The 22791-nt window shown below is 37.0% G+C and overlaps 1 protein-coding gene across 7 annotated transcripts in view; it reads left to right on the plus strand.

Annotated features, from left to right (window-relative positions):
• The window catches only part of MAGI2 (membrane associated guanylate kinase, WW and PDZ domain containing 2), a 749564-nt gene that overhangs the window by 612345 nt on the left and 114428 nt on the right, over window positions 1-22791 (plus strand). For 6 of the 7 annotated variants that reach the window (XM_062581410.1, XM_062581437.1, XM_062581429.1 and 3 more), the window contains one exon: window positions 15207-15842. The exons of the other annotated variant lie outside the window; for it this stretch is intronic. In XM_062581410.1, coding sequence (XP_062437394.1) covers window positions 15207-15842 — 636 coding nt within the window. The remainder of the gene's footprint in view (window positions 1-15206; window positions 15843-22791) is intronic. 7 annotated transcript variants of the gene reach the window in all.

Genomic DNA, 22791 nt, shown 5'->3' on the forward strand with positions numbered 1-22791 from the left:
TGGACCTCACAGCTAGTTCACTGGCAGCTTTGGAGGTAGATTTCTCCAGAAAATTCAACATGAAACCCATGCGGTGCTGCACGTTGTATGAAACTGTCTACCAGATTTGTTTGTTCAGGTCTTCTTAGTTCATTTTGCGAGGTTGTTTTGTTTTGAAGGGTTTTTCTTTTAACACAGACAAGACAAGTTAAAACTGCTTTCTTTTTTTCCTCCGGTGATTTTCTAGATAGGTTAGAATGGCAGCGATGTTGCTCGGTGTTCAGAAAAGCTTTCCATTTCTTCTGGTAGATTGTTTCTGGCAGTCAGTCTCGTTCCAATTATTTTCTGTGTATCAGGCAGAGGATAGTTTTTAGGCCATACTTGATTGCATCTCTGGCTTCATCCAAAGGCAATGCAGTTGACTATTATATAAGAGATTCAATTGTTTCTAGTGTACTTTCTACTTACTTAAAAAACAGTTCTGAATTGTTTTGAAAAATAAGGGTAAAAATAAGAATTATACTTGATCTATTTATGTCAAAAGTGCTACTACATCCAAAATGCTGAAATGATGGCTTTTATTTTAAGCTGTACTGTCTTATAACCAGTATCTTTCAGTAAACTGCTCAGTACTGAATGCAGGACTGTGAAATTTTAAACATTAATTTGCTACAAGAATAATGGAGTCTGCTTTGCTGGAGCTTAATAAAAGTAGTTTCAAGTCAATGGAATTATTTTTTTTTCCAAAAATGTTGGCAAACAAAAAAATACAAATCAACAATTATAATAGAACCTTCCACAAGTTGTAAAGCAACATATATGCTTGTTGGGTATCTATAGGTATAGTTATATCTGAAACCCTTTAAAACAGACTTTAATGTGATTTTTTGATTTTTTGGGGCGAAGGGGGGAAGAAAGATTCAAAGTAGAAATTCCACGGTATCAAATGAATATGTACATACATTTGTTCAATATGAATATTCCTACTTAGGATAAAAAAAGCAAAGGCATCTTGAAAAAATGAAACTTTTCATTGAAAGAGTAAAACAAATATTTCAACTTTTGTTCTAAAACCAATCTTTTTTTCTTTACTAAAATGGCTTAAAATTAGCATATTTTTAATCAAAAAAAGATTTTTTTTTTCCCAACATCTTGATTTACTTCTGGTTTTACTTTTTTCCCCCAAACTGCCACTTCCTTTAAAAAGTCAAGATAAATAATTATTTGCACAGCTAAATCTATAAATGCCAGTGGCATATTGACTAAGTTGATGTCTTAAGCTATTGCTTCCAAACTAGTTTGAGCAACAAATATATTTAGATTATTTCGTAACCACGTGGAGTCACCAGTTCCCTCAACTCTAATTCATTTAATTTATTTGTTGGCTTTATACTTTCATAAAACATACAAGAATGATCATTCAGCAAATCCAAGAGTAAGAAGAAGGAATAGTTATTATTCTGTTTACTAGATATATTTTGATAAAGGTGAAAAACATGTAAAAGGTGACTTTTTGTTAATCATTTGTTTCAATGACAGTCTTAGCTTTCTGTTTTGTACTCAGGGAACTTTTATCTCATGTGAATGTTACAGAGGTATTGTGATTACAGTGATGCAAAAGCATCATTAACTTTTTAGAGGTATTAAATACCTTTTCTTGATAGTTCCAAGGCATCTTCTCCACTATAATTTACTGACTCATTATATCCCACATTATGATATCAATTTGACTGAATTTAGTGTCATTATTATTATAATAACCGTTAAGAATAATAGAAAGTGTTATAAATCTCATCTTGTCACTTGAAGCTTGTCTGTGTGTAAAACTGAGCCATTGTGCAGCATCACATTCTAAACTACTCAGGTATTTAAAACCAAGACAAATATTTCCTTCTATTTTACCAAAATATTTTCTGTTTCTACCATGGCTTTAACTGTTTCTGCTAATTTTTTTTAACATGCTAAAGATCTGGTATTCCCTATATGAATATTATTTCTGTTGCCCTAGCATCCTGAGGCCTTAGTCATGACCGATGCCCTGTTGTGCTGGCATCAGCTGTGCAAACTGACTCGGGAATGCGGTCAGATCTGCAAAGCTGTGGTGCCCCACTACCGGGGCTCCAGCAGTGACACCAACATCAGTAACCACACAGCATCCCCTACATTGTGATGATACCACTGTTTTGAAAGATATACAGTGAATTCAGTCAAAGTACTGTTTTTTTTGTTTTCATTTTATTCTTTTTTTTTTTTTTTAACTGCATCATGCTGTACAATCATTTTCAAGGGCAAAATCTCAGCTAGAGTTTCACCTGAGTAATTCAGTTCTGTGTCACAACACACTTCGACGTATATAATACTTTTTCAAATCATTATTAGAGATAATCCATTATAAAACAATATTATGCATATTATAGGTAGTACAGGTAACTGGATGTTAAAAAAAGTGTTCAATAGGTAGTAGTATAAAATTGGTTATGAATGTTAATAATTTTGCCAAAGGCTGAACAATGTGCTTCTATATGTGAATGGCTATGTGTAGGTGTGTTGAGGATCTCTCTCTCTCTCTCTCTCTGCACATATATATTTATACATATATATGCATATATACACGTGTCTGTGTGTCTGTATAAAATAAACATGAATGTATCTATATAAAAATTTAGTTCATTTCAGAAAAATGGTGTTTTTTCTAAGAATGAGACCTTGGTCAGAGGGATAGAAGAAATATAGTATCATTTCACCATATCAAATATTGTTACAGATATTTCACCAAGGAGCTTCATGCTATGGAGCTGGCACTTTTATGGAGAGTATCAATCTGGTCCCAGGGACAAGGATTTGCCTTTCTCATGAAAAAGTACATCTGATTGTGGATGTTAATCTCATGTTGCACCTGTGTTAGAATTAGATTTCTTCCACTGTTACCTTTGTCAGGAACATCTTTTATCTTGAGTTGACAGAAACAGAAACATTTGCCTTTCTCCAAATCGGTTCTTCCACCAAATAAGTGCTGGAATGGCACTGACACAGAAATCAGCATCAAGACCTCTCGCTTGCTTGCTTGCTCTCTCTCCCATAACCGGAAACCTGCTGAGGTGAAGTGCCAGAGCAAGTGCTGGAAAACCAAGAGATGAGGACAAAGGTCCTGAGGCAATGGATAAAATATAGTGTGTTATCTAGGTAAAGACCGTATCAGAACCTGTTTGCGCAGCACAAGCACATCAGGTTACATGTCGGCTGTCTTAAATCCCGAATTTGCCAGATTTGTAATTTTCCTTTTCTGGTGTATAACAGATGTCGTATAAGGGACTTTATCCATCTCTGAGTCAACACTGAAAGGAGAAAATCAGCGCGTTGGTCTGTGTTGATAGCCGGCCCATCAGTACCATGAGAGCAGCCCTCCCAGCTGACAAGCAGAGAGGTGCATAATACCTCGTGCGGCGTCGCTGTGTCTGCTTCAGCAGGCGTCAGCAAGGCTTTCATTCTTTCTAGCAGCAGCAAATTCTTTTCCAAATCATATATTTAATATAGGCTACCATGATTTTTTTGTGACCTCTGTGTCTTGTAATAGCAGTAAGGGATCATGTATTGAATCTACCCCTTCAGATTTATTTAAATTTCTCATGCTTTGCCACCTTGCTTTTGTATTAAAATCATGATTTAGATGGAAAAGAGAGAAATCACTTCAAGCTAATATAATCTTTATTCCTTCTTCTTTCACCTCTTTACATTTCAGTCAATTTGATGCAACAGCATTCATTTGCCATTAGATGGGTGCACGCTTTGTATTTTTGTGTTTGAATTAGGCAGCTCATCTGGTTTTTAATTTGGAAGAGTGAGGGATTTGAAGAAATTGCAGAATATTCACATAACTAATTTCTCTTTTAATGGAGAAAGCTTTTAATCTCTTTTACATCTTGTTGGTGTCTGAGCACATCTGGGTCTTACTTAGGTATTCTAATTTTTTGTTATGCCTCCAGAGCATCCTTCCTAAATGAATTCTATTTGTGCAAGTGAGAAAAAAGAATATATTGTTAGTCATCTTAAACAGCTTCACTTTTGCATGCTCCTTTTAACCATAAGACAACATACAGACACGTGCATTTGTTCTAGTTCTCTTCATAGTTTGGGAAAGGGGGAAATTCCTCCAGTGAAAGAAATTTTGGGAGTAGGTAACAACCAACTTGGGACAATATTTAATAAGAATCCAAAATAAAATCTGACTAGATTCCAGTGAAGGAAAAGCACATCCGTTATGTGCAAGCACTTCTTCCCCTTGAGTGCAGAAAATTTGCAGCTGGACCTCAGCCTCATATTTGACTTTACTGATTTTAATGATGATGATTTTCACGATGATGATTTTCACATTTTTTGAATGCTGAGACACAGTCATTAATAATTCTGGGGAGCATGCAAGGAGGGTAGCATATATGGAATGCCTTCCAATTTCCTTGGCAATTGTGTGGGGCAGTAGGCACCGATACCAGAAGGATTTATTCTGCACTTTCTCTGCAGCATGATGTTTCTCCCTCTGTTGCTGCTACTCTTTGCTTTTTTTTATTATTTTAGTGTTACTTAAATCCATAATGATTTCCACAGCAACATTGTGCTAGAAAAACATTTATGTTTGCTATATACATTCAGTATTGCCTCATAATCCAAAACATACTCTCCAGTTTTTATTCTTCATAGACCATTGATTCTCCTTCTAAATTATTACTCTTTTTAAAGCTAGCTGTATTTTGAATACTTGAATAAATGTGAAAATCTACCTAGCTCTGTTTTCCAAATGAATTCTACTAGAAGTGCTTAAAGGCGTTCAGCATTTAGCCTGCAGATCGTTGTAATAAATCCTGGAGGCTGAGAAAGCCTGAGAAATAAAGTGGATATGGCTACCACAAATACCAAATTTAGTGTCTTTTCTGTTTATGATCTTTATCATAAGGCATTACATAAGCAAGTTGAGAAGTGTTTGATATTAGTTATCCCAAGCACCTGGAATCATTCACAGACGTGCCGTTACTAACTGCACTGTAGTGATATTAACAGCATGGTAGCAGAGTTTTTCAATACAGAAACCTCCCCTGCCACAGGCTTATCAGAAGATGCCTTGCTGTGATAGAGCTGGCAGTGCTTTTACCATTTCTCTCATGTGTATATACATATATTTGGAATGCCGGTGAAAAGAATGGATAGTCTCATTCTCAATGGAAATAAAACAATAGAACGTTTTAGAATTTGTTTCTTCCTATTGTTTAAATGTAATTCTATTCATTTATTAACTCCGGAGATCTGGCCTTGCCAATGTTTCAATAATATTTTAGACTTTTTCATTCATCTTTCTGTAGATAAAATTTGTCAAGGCTAAATAATTTGAGGATCCTCATTCCTTGCTGAGGAAAGCTAAAGGTGACCAGGAAAGCTAAAGGTCATGCTCTAGGTGACCCTGCTTGAGCAGGGAGGTTGGACTAGATGATCTCCAGAGGTCCCTTCCAAACTTACCCGTTCTGTGATTCTGTGAAAGATTCCCAGTTTGTGATTTGTTCTTCTAAATATTAACTAGGAACATAAAATAGTATAATATATTACTAGTATAAAATTAGAATAATAATATCATAATTATGCTATTTTGTAGTAATAATTTTTAACACATTGGTTACTATTATTCTGAAAGCTGACTATATTTCACAGATTTGTTTATTGTTCCTTGAACAGGTACACATTCTCCTTGCTATGTAAATATGTATTGTAAATGTCATGAAATCAAAGCATTCTAAGTTAAATAAACCCAGAATTCATTCACCAACTTGTGTTTAACTTTGCTGGTAGGACACTATTTATTTATGGTGATGTCCCCCTTGTTAGTGTCAGCAGACTTAGATTTGATTTGAGTAATTCGTAGAGACAATTTTAGGTTTCTTTTTATGAACTTGTAATTTCTTGATTATGCTAAATGCAGAAAGAATTAAAATAGACAAGGAGACCTGCTTTCATTTTTGTACCTGGGGTTGTTTGATTTTTAAGTTTAACCTTAGATGGGTTTCTTGGGATTGTAATACTTATTTTAGAATTAATGACTATGTCATTTCACTGTGCTTCTAAAAGTCACTCATATATACAGTTGACATCTTATTGCAGTTTTCCTCTGGAAATTGCTTTCTGGTGGGGCATATATGTGAGTGATGTGTGCACACAAGCCTGAAAAATTAGCAATTTCATACTTGAACTGTCATAAGAAGCAAAAAGAACAAAAGCAGTTTTAATAAGAACTCTCATCCATTTTTAAAACATTAATTTTTGGAGCAAGATTCACCAATATATTGTAGGGTTTTTGTGCCTGCTGAAGCAGGATAGGGTTCTTGGACAGTCCAGGCAGTTAAGCTGGTGCACAGATGTTTGTTAAAAATAGGGAAGGCTAGAGCAACCCATGCACTGAAGTTCCCTTTCTGCTTTCCTCCGCGTTCTGCTGGTGGCGTTTGCATCCCCATTTCCTCCTGCTCCTTGCATTCCCATGTCCCGCAGTACGCACACTCTTCCACTTACCTCCCAGTGCTCTGCTTCATATGCACACGTCTTAGTTTTACTCTCCCTCGTGGACTTCCTCATGCGATGGGTAGTTCCTAGAAAGAAGTTAATGAAATAGCTGTCCTGTTTCCCATCATTTTTCACAGGGCAGGCTTATCAGATAAGGGTATGTGGTGCACAAAATGTTGTTTAGATAAATTTTCCATGAATCTCTTTCTGTCAGCATGGCTGTCTTCCACTGGATGGGACAACTTGCCTTCAATTTCTGATGGAAATGAAAACAACATATTCTGAGGAGAGCTGGTAGGCTCTACTCTGTCGTGAGGAGGATAGAAATGCTGTATAGGAGCAAGTGATGATAAGTGGTTGCTGTCTTAGTTGAAAGCAAACTGGACTCTGGATGCTTTTGAGGGAAAACTAGATACAACAGCTGTTTCAAGAAAGGCTTTTTAACTGAAGGCCACCCATGCATCCTTCTCCCTTCTCTTGCTAGGAGATGGCAAGCGTTCTTAGGGGCTGCTTTTTCAGTCTGCACAAATACAAAATACAGGATCACAGTTGATTGTAAAAAGCCATTTTAATTTACTTTACTCGCTACTAATTAACAAATTAAGAAATTCAAACATCCACAAAATTAATTCTTTACTGAAGGGGAAGATATGGTCTATTGTTATACATAACAGAGGATTAATCCCCCCTCTATATGTAAAATCTGAGATTTCACTACTGAGCTGTAATTGGTATATCCATAATGTAGCTTAGTTTGTTACAAGGGTTAAGACCGAAGTATTAAGCTGAACCCTTACATTGCACTGGAAAATGGTAAAATATTTGCCCTGAAGTGATGTTATTATTGTTTAAATATTTACTGTAGTAGAAAAGAACAGTCACAAACAAATTATGACCCTATGGGGCTGTATTCTGTAAAAAAGTACTGAAAGGTTTTGTCTCAAAAAACTAATAAACTGAAACAGAAAATAGAGAAGGTGAATGAGACAGAGACAGAATAGCTACTGGGAGATTGCATAATCCTCGTAAAAGGAGAACATGGTTCTTAGGCATGTGGCAATAGTGGTGAAAAGTGACCTTTGCCTTGCCACTGTCTTATAAAGTAGGTGAGTTTTAAAGAAGAGATTTAGTGGGGCTTTTCTTAATGATTTTGTCTCCCCTATCCCACTATCAAAATATAATGCAAGCTGAATTTTGTTGTTTAGAATCAGTGTAGTATTCAGGAAAGAGCTTGAAAAGAAAAGATAAATTATTCAGTAGAGAACGCATTAAATTGTTTTGCAAAGAATAAAAATATACTGCCCTTGAAAACGAGGGCTTGGCAGTGAAATGGGCTCTTGAGATACTAAGATAATGTTTGCTTGGAAGGAAGGTCAGTTTGATAATGGATTACCCTCTATTTACCTGGAAAAATACAGTAAAACCTGGGAGAACCATAAGGAACTCTAATCCGTCTCTTTGCAACAGTTTTAAAACAAGCTCTATATTTGTACATGCATAAAAACCATCAATTAACTGTAGAAGTATTTGTATGTTTTCTGTTTATGATTTTACTATCTCGTGAGGGGAGAACAAGGAAGCAACATGTGAGACAAGCATGGTAACAAGGCTGAACGGCCTTTGTAAAACTCTTGAGTAGGAACTGATCCATGTTCCAGCCATGCATTTGCTTAAGAGATTTCTTAATGAACTGGTAATCAAAGATGACCCAATATTAAATACACTGAGGTATTTGTATATACTGGGTTATTGGTAAAATTCCACATATTTAGCTGGGGATTTTTTCACTGGTTGATACATTTAAACTGTGCTTGCTATAAATATGATACTTGCTGTATTTAATTTTGTATAAAAACATTAAACTGTAATACTCCAGACATCTTTGGAAATGTATAGCTTAAAGCTGATGGTTTCAGAGTGCTGACCTTGTAAATCTGGTTGAGTGCTTTAAATGTGCAGCAGGATTTGAGGGTTTGTGTATATGTACGTATAAATACACACAGATACACATATAGCTATTCTGAATCGCTGGTTTAACAAGGCAGTAGATGCTCTAATAGCTAGGATGAGTCAACGAATGAGCATGCAGCTCATTTCAATTGGCAGAATTAAGGACGTAAGAAGTTTAGTCAGAGTTAGAGTCTTCAGCCTAGAGTTTGTGAGAGAATTGATAATGTTATAACAGTGCCGAGGGCAGCAGTAATTGCAAACATTCCTCGTGGAAGTATTGGGCACATTATATTATAATAGAGTGAACTTGCTGAAGAATATGGAGTGACATTTTCAGGTTCAGTGCCTAGAGTCGGGCTGTGAATCCACGAACACTCTGGAATGAACACCCTGGTTTGCAGAAGTGCTGCACGCTGGCAGCTCCGTTTGCGTTTAGGCAGCAGATCCTGAACGTGGGCAATGAAAACACAAAAAAATCTGCAAACCAAACCTTTTGATCCTCTAACTAAGTTAATGACCTGACTGATAGCAAAGCCGGGGAAGGGTGCGTGCTGGCCTCAAAGGCTCAGCTAGGCCCGTGGATGAGCTGTTTGTGAGTTGAGCAGCAAACGGTATTGAAAGTTATCGCCTCGGAAAGTGGTTATCAGAGGTGTAAATCTGTCCCAGGTCTGGCCGTATGATCCACTTCAATTACAGGGAACGTTCTCACAAGCGGTAATACCTCTAAAATGAAAATGAAATTTCAAGTTCTACCTCTACAGATTAAAAACGTAGCCTGGTCCTACTCATCTGTCTTTTCACAGTTTTTAAGTGTCTGACTAAGTGTTTTTATTTTCGCTAAAAACTAATCTAGCATGCGACTAGTTCTTTGCTGTCCTCACGGTGCTAGCGCTAGGTAGACGAACAAAAAGCACTCTGTTAGTCACCTCAGGTCACCAGAAAAAAAGCGGCTGCCCAGGTCTAAGAGAGCCCAGTTGAGCAGGAGTTTCGGCGCGCCGAGGAAGCGGCTTGTCGTCGTGCTGCAGCCGCCGCGTGAGGGCTCGCTCTGGTTCCTCGCCTCGTGCCTCCCCGTCTCTCCGGCCCAGCGGCTGAGGTCAGGAGCTGGCGGTTGCGAGGACGTGTCGCCAGCGCAGTGCCAGGCTTCCCAAGCCGGGGCAGGCGCTGCGCGGTATCCGCCTGCCGCGCCGGCGCCGGTGGCGGTGCCGGTGCCGGTGCGCGGGCGGCCGGCGAGGCGGCTTCGCCCCCCCGGGCAGCCGTCGCCCGGGTAAACGTGACGCGCTGCGTTCAGAAATTAAACGTCGTGCGTACGAGAGCAAAACGCGTTGTAAATTTTGATCTCCTTTTCCTGACGGAAAAGACGGTTTCGTTTCTTCCTGAGCCGCAGCGCACGGTGACGCGTTTCCAAGTGATTCCAAGCGCGCGTTTTGTATCTCGCTCTTCGGAGCCGTTAATGTTTTGTCACGCAGTTCGCTCGCACCAGATTTTTCAGGAGGAGAAAGTGGTTCCTGCAAACAAAGCCTCGACGGAATAGGCTAGTATAATTTCTAATTAACAGACTGCTTTGAGAATTGGACCTTTTTCTCTCTCTGTGGTCTTACCTCCAAATTACTTATGATCTTTTAAGTAATTATGTTTTCTAAATTGGTGGGTTTAGTGCCCATGCTATGCTTTCAGATGGCTGAAGAAGTGAAAAACTGCCTAGCTAGGAAGAGAATCTGCATGCTTTTTGGCATTTTATGTGCAGCATTCATTAAAGTGTTCTTTTGCCATTGCTTTACTTACATTTTTAATCTGCAGTGTTTCATGTTTGTCATAATCAAAGTCTTTAGATGTTCATGGAATGAATTTTATTCCTCTCCAGAAAAGTTAAATGCCTCTATTTAAATAGCTTTTACCACTATATGCAAAATACAAATGGAATGTAAATAGTCTCTTCTACTAATCCACATCTGCCTGGGCGTAATTACATGATACACGCTGGTTAAGCACAAAAATTTTGAATAGGCAGCTTTTTAATTAGGCGTGCGCATGGGGTCAGGGTAGAATTAAAAATGGGTTCTAAAAAACTGATTGTATAAAAAGGACACCTGCTTACTCAACAGATCTGATTCTTGTGTAAAGTTACCGTCACAAGTCCACGTTAAATTCTTCTGTTGGCCTTGTGGAGAAAGCAAAGCTCCGGGTGTGTGTACAAAGAGTCGTTCTGCCTCGTATATCAGTCTTCCAGTGATGGGGACAAATTTAAGGCAGAGTTAACCACTTGTGTACTTTGTGTCTTCGGCAGAGTTGCTGGCTTTGAAGAGTGCTGAACAGCTGATCTGCGCTTGTTGCTCAGGTTTAATTAAGAGGAAAAGTTGGGCCTCTCTAATCTAAGTCTGAGTGCTTGAATGCCAAAAAAAATGCACTTTGATTTCACTTTTGTCAGTTTTGCTGCCTGTCCAGGCATTTTTACATTACTCTGTGGGTTCGGGGCTTTCCCCCTCAAGTCTGAGTTCGCCGAGTCACCTGAGTGAAAGGAGGATCTGTAGATAAAAGTTACTGTCAGCTTCACAGAGTTTTTCAGCAAATGGGTAAAACTTTCTATATACAGATATATTTTAACAGATTATTCAGTGTTCTCGCATATCAGCAAGCAAACTTGAAAGTAGTTCTGAGTAGAGAGGCAGCTAGGCATAATGTCTCCCAGCAACTCTTTTCAGTTCACTTTGACTGTTGCGTGCTATCAGATAAAATTGTTTTAAAGCTAATAATAAAATGGTCAATTTTAAATGTACAGCTGTCTTCCAATCAGTAACTGTGGTTTTCATGTGTGTGAATTCCTCTCCAGGTTACGCTCCTCAGTACATTTTAGCGGCTAATTTAATGTTTCTTTTAAAAGAAATGTAACATTTTTCTTGGCAAATATTTTAAGTATTTCAGTATTAACATGCGGTAACTATCTTACACTACAATATCCTTTAAGATGTGACTATAATTCAGTCATTTTTATTTTAAAAACAAGAGCAATTATCTAATTGGTATTAACAAAGAGTAAGCAATTACATGGTTCAGTTTACGTTTTGTTAGGTCTAAAGTTCATGCAACAAATGCATATGCAGAATTTTAAGTATATGCCCCTTGCCAAATCACAGTTTTGGTAGAATTATTCTAAGATGGACATGGATACTATGAGCTTGATCCAAAGCCCATCAGAAGCGACAGAGAATAAGCTAGTTAAAGAAGTGAAATCTTCAGGGGCAGGGGAGTGTTAATGGATTTGTCTGTGAAGGAGACATAGAATTTCTTCAAATCTAACATACTGTGTTGTGTATGACAACAAGAGACCAGGTTCAGCCACCCAGGAAGTCCTTTCCAGACCTATGTTCCTAAATTTGTCAGTCAAATAAAAGAGGCTTAACTAAAATAGATGTAATTGTAAGACAGCTCCAGAAATGTGCACTCACTGTTCCTAGGCTGTCTTCTGAATTTGGATGTCGACTGCTGCTCTGGTGATGGTGCAGACATTTGTGATGTAGGAAAAGATGATTTATGGCCAACTCACCAATAGGGTAGCAAATTTGTTCCTTCATCTAGAGAGTCCCATGCAGATGCCTTCTACATAGACTAACCATCCTTGTCTCTGTCATCCCTAAAGTAAGATAGGGTTTGATAGTGTGGGTGCACAGTTCATACAAGCTAGTGAAGAAGACAAAATGGGGAAGAGCACCTGATAGTGGGGATAATGAAGTATAGAGATGTAAATAATCTCCAGCCACTTTAATAGGTTTAATCCTAAAAGCTCAGTAAAAGTTTGATGCTTAATGTAAATGTCCACAAGTTCAAAGAGACTCACTCACTTTGGAATTGTGATTTCTGAAGGCAGACTGTGGCTCACTCAAAAAAAACAGGCAGAAATTATAATGGAGATTGCTATTATGCTTGTCAATATGCACCCATCATTTTTAGAAGCGGTAGAGGAGACTAGACAGAAAAGATACAGGAACCTTTCAGGGAGCCTTCCTAAAGTAAAGAGTGTTTAAACTTTGCATGAGCATAGCACTGGCTCTTCAATGCTCTTAGCTAATCTCTTTTACTGGCAAATTCCAGGTACTTCTTTCTGTGGTAGTGGTGAGGAATTCTCAGTATAAGAACTGAGTTAGGTTTGGAGAATTTCCAACACTCTAGGAGCTTATTTGAATAATTACAGGAATCATTCCTTGCTGTCATGTTTCTCCTTCACATCTCATGATCTGAAACTCTTTCTTTGCTCCCCAGCTGAACAGCACTCTATCTCTTTGGAATGAAGTTAATGACTAAAGCCTTTCTTCTCATTCCCTGATCTTGTGCATTCATCTTAACCTTCAGCTGTATCTTCTCCATATGATACTATAACACTGTGGTTCTCAAAAAGTTCAGCTGTAGGTGAGGTACAACTTCAGAGTGTGCCTAGATGCACTATTCATCTTAAAAACCCAGAAGACCTTTAAAAATGTGTTGAAAATGTTGATTCAGGGAATGCTGAAGAATTTTGTGGTGATGTACAGTAGCTGTTTGAAAAGGGAGTTCTTATCCAAAATCTTTTAATGTTCAGTTATACAAATGCATAAAGTGAAGGGGTGAAAACAGGCAATGGTTTTCTTGCCCTACACAATAAATGCAATTTTCTTGCACTCTGATCATAAGTATTGCAATGGATGAACAGATAGAGTGGTCTGTTCCTACCATGAATCTACATGGGCCACTACTTAGGGAAATAAAAACTGCATGGATTAAAATGCTGCAAGGTTGCTTCTGAGGCATAGACTACTGAAAGCCAGAGCTGTGCATCAAAAGACTTCTCGTTTCAGTACTCTAAGTCCTGTTATGAGCAATGCTGAAACCAGGGCTGAGGATACAGGCAATATCTTTCTATACCAGTGTATGAGCAAGGAACAATGGATATCAACCATTGCCACTGTTATTTAGTACATTATTTCTTTCTTTTAAATACTGACTTTTGAAAATTAAATTGTCTTTATAGCAGCATCTGCTTAAAACAGAAATACTGGATTTCTCTCAGTGCTACCTATGAAATGCACTTAATGCTTTTGCTTCTAATTTGAGATCTGTTTATGACACACATTTGAGACACAATATTTGCAATACATAATGTTTCTGTGAATAACATTTACAAACATTTAAACAAATTCTGTTGGCCTTTTTCTCCTGAGATCTTTGTATGAATCACAGCTTGTGCACATGCAATTTACTCTGTGAGGCTGTTTGTTAGCCTGATTACATGAGAACTGATCATTCCATTTGCACATAGGGACGTGCCTTTGCCTTTTTTTTTTTTTTTTTTTTTGGTTTGCCAGATTAGATCTTTGACTGAAGTACTGGAAAGACATAATTTCATAAATACACTTGAAGTAATTCCACACAAACTGTCTCCTTTTCCCTAAATCATTCTTGTTTTATTATTAAATTTTGAAAATATCACTAAAAGACTTTATGTTATCCTACATCAATTATTGACCTGTGTACCTTGTGGACACCTTACGGTGTAGTCTGTATAACTGATCTTTTTGCCCAATTAATAGTAGACTATTAAGAAGGTATTTGCTTACAAAATAGTTTATCTGGTGGAGTGCTCTAACCAAACTTCTTTCTCTTTTATTATATAGATGTAAATTGTATTATTAAAGTGGAAACTGACTGTAGGTCATCAAATAGTTCTGAATATTGTTTGTAATGCTTATTCATTATTATTTTAATATGCATTATAGCACTGCCATAAAATATTTAAGATTATAAATATATAGATGTGTTCTAATAACAAAAAGGAACTTATTTGTGAACTTTTAATTAACAGTAGTTTTGCTTGCTGCAATATGGAGACACATAAATAGCATGTTGACTGTACTTCCTCATACATGCTCTGACTGGTAACACTGTACAAAGCACAAGACAAGATTTTGAAGTGAAGGTAGTATCTTTCTTTGACCAACTGATTTGGCCGGAAATATTAAAGAGGCTTTCAGACATATGTCTAAATTTCTCCAAGTTTGCCAGTAGGGCTAGTAAAAGCTATTACCCCTACCTACAAAATTTGTCCTGTCATTGCACATAAAGCATCATGGCTGCAGGAAAATACTATTAAACACTCTAATATACAAGATACAGTTTAGTTCATTCCTAGAATAGGAAATGACTATAATAGTCCGTGATGTCTGGTGGCAAAAATTAACATTTCATAGAAAACTGTCAATATGGTGTTCAATGGAAGAAGTATTTTCCCATGCACGTGCATGCACAGGCTTACAACCCTATTCATTGATTCACAGTTCACAAGGACTTACCATTTCCTTTCATTTTTTTTCTTTTATTCTTCACCAAACAATATTTCTTGACAACAAACCCTCCATATAATCTTCCATTGTATAGTTTAAAAAAAATCATGTCTGGACTACACTGAAAGGAGTAGGAAAAATAGGAAATGTTAACAAAAGTTATATTTCTGGATCCAGCTTAATTATATTTTCTGCAAGTTTCCTCAGAAAACAAACAGTACTGCCATTGTCTTCCTGTATTATGTTTGTAAGCAGGCGAACTTTCATTTTTGTCTCACTGTATGAGTCTGAATATTGGTCTAATTCATTTTATTTTTTTAAATAAAAGTAATGATCCCTTTACTTAATCTAATTTTAAGAACTGCATTGTATACTGTGCCTACAGTAACTGAGGTCATCTCATATTGTCACTATTTTTTCTTCTCTTTCTAGGTGATGTCATTGTCTATATTAATGAAGTTTGTGTCCTTGGACATACTCACGCAGATGTAGTCAAACTCTTCCAGTCTGTTCCTATCGGTCAGAGTGTCAACTTGGTGCTATGTCGTGGATACCCTTTGCCCTTTGATCCTGAAGATCCTGCCAACAGCATGGTGCCACCCCTTGCAGTAATGGAGAGGCCTCCGGTAGTGGTAAATGGAAGACATAACTATGAAACTTATTTGGAATACATTTCTAGGACTTCTCAGTCTGTTCCAGATGTAACAGATCAACCACCACACTCCTTGCAGTCCATTCCAGCAGATAGTCAGCTTGATAGCACATTCCCACCACCTGCCCATGATGATAATGTATCAATGGCTTCTTCTGGGGCCACACAAGCTGAACTCATGACCTTAACCATTGTGAAAGGGGCCCAGGGCTTTGGCTTCACTATAGCAGACAGTCCTACAGGACAGAGGGTGAAGCAAATTCTAGACATTCAGGGATGTCCTGGTTTGTGTGAAGGTGACCTCATTGTTGAGATCAACCAGCAGAATGTACAGAACCTGAGCCATGCAGAAGTAGTGGATATACTTAAAGAATGTCCTGTTGGAAGTGAAACTTCTTTGATTATCCATAGAGGAGGTAAGTTTGGAAAGTCTGTACAATTATGAAAATGTATGTAAAAGGTTCTAAACCATAAGTCCTACATATGCTCACTACATCCTTGTGTACTAGATTGGAAATTAATTTTGCATTTTGGGAGGTGACACTATTGGTTCTGGAAAAGTGTATCTGCAATTAAGTATCCTAGCCAAAATGTAACGGTTTATTATATATTCTTTTTTGTATTTTGAGTGTCAACATTCCCAATTCTGTGTAAGTGTAAAACCAATTAGAATATTTCAGGGCCTTTCAGCTCTCAATAGTTTGTATGATATTTGTAGCAAATTTGTGTAGTCTCAATCTAGTATTGCAAGGTTAAAATATAACTGAATATTTGAATAATTAAGGTAGGTCAAAATCAGAACAGTCTATCAGCTCTTTACAAGATTACTGGTTTTGATAAGCCATTTTACCTCTCCCTTTTCTTTCATTTTGAAAGCGTGGTGGAACTAGATTTTTTTTGCTTCTTTCTTGAGAGCAGAGATCCATAGTATATTTTTCTCTATCTTTAAAAAAGTTTTAAAATAGTTTATTACAACTTCATTTTCTTTTCATTTCTTTAATTAAAGATCATAGTTCCTCTAAAGTCTTTTATGTGTGACTGAACGGTACTCTGCACTTCAGGAAAAAAAAAAGATCTTATACAAAAATACTTACTACTTTTCTTTTGAAGACTAGAGATAAAAAGTAGATCTTCAGGTTGTTTATGCCAGATGTTTGTCGTTAGAAAACCTGCAATGCCTTAGAACAAACCAAGGCAAAGAAATTTGCTAACATTTAAAAATAGTAATAAAAATTAGATGATTCGAATATCTGTAAATATAGATAATTAAAAAGGGTTTTTTCATAGTTGAATGCAAAAGAATGATTCATAGCAGGCAGAATCTGGCATTTCTTTGTAATGAAAGGAGTTAAGAGTGATGAGTAAAGGTCAGTTGGTGTCATGGTAATATATGAAGTTGTGTTGCAGAGGAGTTATATTAGTTAAATCTGCTTTTATTTTACAACTGTTAAAAATATAGAAGAGTGAGGTAAACAATATTTTTTTTCTGAAGATGTTGACAGATAAGGGAAGAGAACTGCATGGCAATAAGGAGTATAAAGGGGATTAGAAGTGTTAATGTTACCCCAAAAGATGGAATTTTATTTTGAAAAATTCAAGCTAATCCCCCTCTAAGGAAAATAATTCAGAACACCACAATCTTCAGAGAGAAGTGGAGTGTGAAATCCGATATACTGAACAAGTCTGAGTGATAATAGACAGCAAAATAGATATTATAGCTGGACAGTAGCAAAAAAAATATCCTGAAGCAGCAACACACTTGAGCCTTTGGATGTAATTCCACTCAGTCAATAGAATTTCTTCTAACAGCTTAGATTCAAAACATAAGCATATGTTAGAGCAAAACATAATATTTTAACAAGTTACTGTACATTAATTGAGCTGTGGTTACTTTCTAAAAATCACTATTGCAAATAGGAGGTACTGTACTTAGCTCAACCCTCAGAAAAGCAGTATAAGGTTACACTGTCTTACATTTTGTCAGGCCAGACATGGAGACACAGACAGTTACCACGGTTCAGCTAACACAAAATGCTGTGTCCAAATGTAGTAACTCGTTCAGTGAGTCTTAGCCTTCTGTTGCTGGGGTTTTTGTTCTTTTTGGACAATATGCAGAAGAGAAAGAGAACATACTTCTTTCTCAGCAAAACAATGACTAAGACTAGAGCAACTGTTTGGAAATACTAGGAAGTGATGAAAACTTAGAAGAATACGATTATCAGAGCTGTAAAAGAAATTTCAGTAGTTATAATGGGATGACTGCACAAATGAAATTTTAAGTTTATGATCAAAAAATTTTGGGTATCAGAAATAATTCAGAATAACCAGAATATTTTTTCCTAATACATTTTCTTATTCTTTATTAGTCTCTAAGATGGTCTCAATAAAGAAAAAGTGGAAGTCCATCTTGTTTGAATGATTCAGTGCTAAACAATGAAAAAAATATATTGTATGAGACAAACTTGCTCTACCCTGAAGATGGCTAAATCATAGCTTAACAGAAATATGAGAACTGTCCTTTCACAAATTCATAGGATCAGGGAATTCCTGTGACCAAATATACATCTACAATATCTATGCTAGTCTTCATGTCTCCTTTTACAATCATTCAAGAGAAATAGGCATTTCTTGGGTGTAATTCATATCATTCCATTGTGGATGTTTAAAATAAATCAATTAAAAGCACTTGTTTTGTATGACTGACCATAAAGAGAATTGAAGATGGCTAACTCAGATGCCAATGTCTATAACATATCCCACAACCTGTGACTAAGAAACAAATGTTATGCTTTGATCATGTAAGATAACCTGAATACAAAACAAAATTCTAGTATCTAGAGAAACCTGCTATGATTCTAAAATATTTAATCTGTGACACTGATGAAGCAAGGCAAACCTTCTCGTCACTCATGGAGCCAATTTTTATTTTGTTCCTTTGGATGTAAGTTGAATAATACCATCATTTTCCATCATTACCCTGTGCATCCAGTCTTTAGCATCTCATTTTTAAGATTAAGAACAATGTAGTATTCCTACTTGTGGACGAGGGAGGTTGTGTTTGCATAAGGTCTCCTATGCAACTTGCTGTAGGTGACCCTGCCTGAGCAAGAGGGTAGAACTAGATGATCTGCAGAGGTCCCTTCCAACCTCAACTGTTCTGTGATTCTGTGAAGGTCATGTGTTGCCCTGTAATGTGTAATGTCACTAATATAAATATGACCTGACTGCATAATTCACTGTGACAAATCCGTTTTGTAAGTAACTTAATTTCTCTTGCTCATCCAGCAATCTCATCTACATTGCAAACACAAACAGATCAACATTGGCTGAGATATAGTCTTGCTACAGGAAAAGAAAGCATCTTATGCAGGAAGAAATACTGTCGTACATAATAGCATGGGATGGCATTTAAAAATCATTTTCCCTCACATTTAGGAGGTCAACAGCACAGGTATTCAGGGGAAATAAAAGTCTGTGTTTCAAAAAGATGAAGGGAATGACAGTACTCATATTTGAAGAGGCTGCAAGAGGGAACATCTGAACCAACAGGAAAGAGGCATTTGTCAGGGGATGCAATTCAATGCCTGACCAGCTGGAGGAAGTCCCACTGAATTGATATGGTACTCATCTTAAAATTTCTAAAGCTGCAACAGTAATTTACCTGCTTGTTTGATGCTTCTAATTCTTGGCTATGCCATATATCCAGAAAAAAAATAGGGAAATGATACATGTATATTTAGCAAAAGACAAATCAGTATTTGCTTATATGAAGGCTAGAATACTTTACCGCAGGAGCGCTTAGGATCTTCTTTCTGTTTGTTGTCAGAATCTTTGCTGAATACACATGCATTGCTTGGTTCAGTTTCTTTGCACTGTTCTTGGCTGACCAGACATCTATATAATTTTAGCTGACTTCTATAAGCTGAAAGAAGTATTCATCTTGCAAATAATAAGAGAAAAGGAAAAGATGGGGAGAAGGTTTTAGCCAGTAAGAAAAAAGAAAAGAAGAGGAAAAAAAATGAGAGTGTTTTGATACCCGGGTAGATTTACCCCTTTCCAGCCTTGCTTCAGCCTCTGCTTTTAATTCTCAGCCTCTGCAGCAGTCTGCAATGAGTATAGGCTCATGGAATAGTTTGGAAGAGCTATTGATGTTTATAAATGTGAATAGACTAGAGCAGAAGTTCTGCAGCAGTCCAGAACTGCTGAATAAAGCACTAAGATGTCCTCATTGGAAGAGATTGAAGCAATACTTACCAAATTTATGCAGAACAAAATCTTCCCTAGTTAGGCTGTTAAAAATTGGTTTGGGCATGTTCTATTAAATGATCCATCCACTCACCTGACATATGCCACCTCTTTTAGGAGGTATTTTTGAAATGCATGAATCTATAGAAATCAGCACACCCCACAAGGTGTTTCTTTCTAAAAAGAAATGAATGTTGAAAAGGTGTAACAACATAAGAATATATCTGAAAAAATGTAGTTAAGGAAATCTCAAGACAACACAGGGTATGAGGCTATGATGTCTCCTAAACAAACACTATGAGAAAAATATTAAAAGCTTGACAAAGTTCCTGCATCAGATGGCTGCTTTTTAATGGAGAAATCCAAATGAACTGTGAGAAACTGAAACTATTAGTACTAAACAGGGCCAGAGAACTGGCACACTGTCCATATTGCTTAACTGTTAGCACATTCCTGGCATACAACTGGAATGGGCCAACAGCCACTTTCACCCCAACATGGCTGGAACACAGCTGTGTAGATGTAAGCAGTGAGAATAAAGGGACGGCCAGGAAACTTTCTCAGATTTTGTACAGACCACAGCAGAAGTTTATAGCTCCGTAAGACTGTTAACAGATACCAGAAGATCACACGAAGCATCAACACTTCCCAACAAAGACACCAATTTCAAAGAAAATATCTCTGCATGTTGTAGTGAATAAGCTTACTCCCTCAAACTTAGCAACTTCAATGGAAGGCATACTACATTCTGAGTGCCTTTTCCCTGGACTGATTCAGTCTCAGCTTTAGCTCTGCAACACAGAAATGAAATGTCTGTTTTTTGCCCAGGCTTGCTATAAGATACCTTTTGGTTCCTGTGGTCAGGAAAACTGATACTTGCTTTTCTTCTAGTACTTCTCACTCCTGAGAATACTGTACAAGTTAAAGGTGAGATGGCACCATCATCCTGCTAATGCTAGTCTGGCCCAGGCAGTTCTGATTCCAGCATCTCATCAGCCTTCCACTGGGGTCTCTTTAGCTTTTACTGTTCCTGCATTCTTCATTCAAAATTTTGGGAGAGTGCCTGGTGCAACCCAGAGACCCTGTATCGTGGCTTGCTCATCCCCAGTTTAGGACTTGTCAACAGTACTGAGGGTTTGAAGAGATTAAATAATGAAGTGGATTAGGTTTAGGGTTTGGAGTTTATGGAGGTTTTCTATTATCCTGAACTGTCATTTGTTCTTCAAAGAAGAATTCACTGGACCAGGCAAGGTTTGTTTGGCTGCCATTTCTGCCACAGTCCTCTCGTTGAGGGCTCCCTGCTCCTTTCCTCCTCAGCATCCCTGAGTCATTGGTGAAACTTTTCCTTCCAGTCAATAACCTAGCTCCCTAAAGGAACCCAGTCCTGTTTTTGTTGCTTCATATGGGTACTCTATTTGGATTAATAGCAGTTCATTAAGGTATGTTTCATCTGACAAGCAATATTTGGAGATGCAAATAGCTCAATATGCAATTGAGCTCTGATAGCTCAATTCTTCCCGTGCAGTCTCCTCTCCAGACAGTTAGTCTAAGTGTACATTTGCTGTTGATCTCTTTGATCATTTCTTCTGAAAGTTTTGATGTCAAGAGGAACTGAGATCTGTTTGGCATCATCTGCCCTTTTATCCTTGCCAAGTTCTTCAGTGGTACCTGTATCTCATGTTTTGGTTAAGGGTATACTTGATCCCACATTCTGCAGAATATGCATGTGAACAATATACCTAGAAGAAAACGATGCAAACTTCTTCTGTCCAACAAGCCACACTAAAACATCCTCTTTCAATTTTTTCTTCTGATTTATAACCGTATTTTGCCTTGAAACCCCTCTGTGAGGTGCTCTGTTGTTTCTAGGTGTGTCTGCTTTAATAAACGATGGAAAATATAAAGGTTCATAGCTAACCTTTTCCCTTTCCATCTCAAAATTATGAGCTTTTATATATCATCATAAATTCAACAATTTCCTCAGCACGAGTTCTCTTTAAAAGTGTCCCTCTCATGCTGACTTGATTTTTTTTTCATTTTTGTGCTCAATTTTGTTGCTGTTCCTTAGGTAGTAATGTCACAAATATTTCATGATCAAAAATATAGTTGGGCATGCTACATTGTGCACTTCATTGACTTTGCTATTAGATGTCATATTCCCCTTCTTTCCCCCAGCCTTAACCACTAGTCCCTTCTCACCTTTCCTACATAGAAATCAGTTTGTGCAAGATATTTTCAAAACAGTCTTAGGAAAGATAGGGGGCAGTTGTCTTTCCTATATTAATTCCAGAAATAAAATCTTTGAAAGATTTTTAGAAAATAATGTTACCATGCCAGAAATACTGATTTGCTGTTTTATTAGCATAACCCTGGAAGCACTGCTTTCCAGATTCAACTTTAGAAGGCATATCTTGCCTCACAGAGCGTCATATTTTTAGCTGTGGGAACATTTACTCTCCTAATAACCTTCACATAATTTACATCATTTTGTCCTACACATTGATTTGGTTTTATGCTTTGGATTAACTTGAAATAATTTTTAAGCATCTTGTTGTTGTCCTCTGACAATCAGTCTATTTTGATAAACATTTTTTAATTTATAGCAGGTAAAATAAAAAAAATAGTTACATCTGTAGCCTAGTTTATTAAAAGAGACGATCTAAGTCTTGTTAGTAAGAGAAATGGTAACATCTCGGTATCACAGAATGATTAATTTGAACAGAGGTAATCATGGCAGGAGACCAGTTGCCCTAAAATTTGCACTAATGAGACTTTCATATCTTTTCTTGTGTAGCCCTGATTAGCAGTGAAACAGTGTGCAATTGCTTCCATATTTCTGAATAAGAGAAGATGAAACAATAGACCTCTGTAATGAATATGGATTCCTGAAAAATAGACATTAATAATAGTTAGTAGCTATTACACTGTATTAAAGGAAGTAGTATTAATTGCATGGCATTTCAAAGTGGTAGTGTTATGGTTTTGCTGCTTTTTTCCTATTAACATTTGTGCACTATGTGGTACATTTGTGGATAATTTTGCAACGCATTAGATAAATCTTTTTTACATATATTGCATAGAAGGTTTTTAATAACTATTAGCAAGCATTTTGTTACAAAA

This window comes from Rhea pennata, chromosome 1 (assembly GCF_028389875.1).
Source record: "Rhea pennata isolate bPtePen1 chromosome 1, bPtePen1.pri, whole genome shotgun sequence".
Classification (NCBI taxonomy): Eukaryota; Metazoa; Chordata; class Aves; order Rheiformes; family Rheidae; genus Rhea; species Rhea pennata.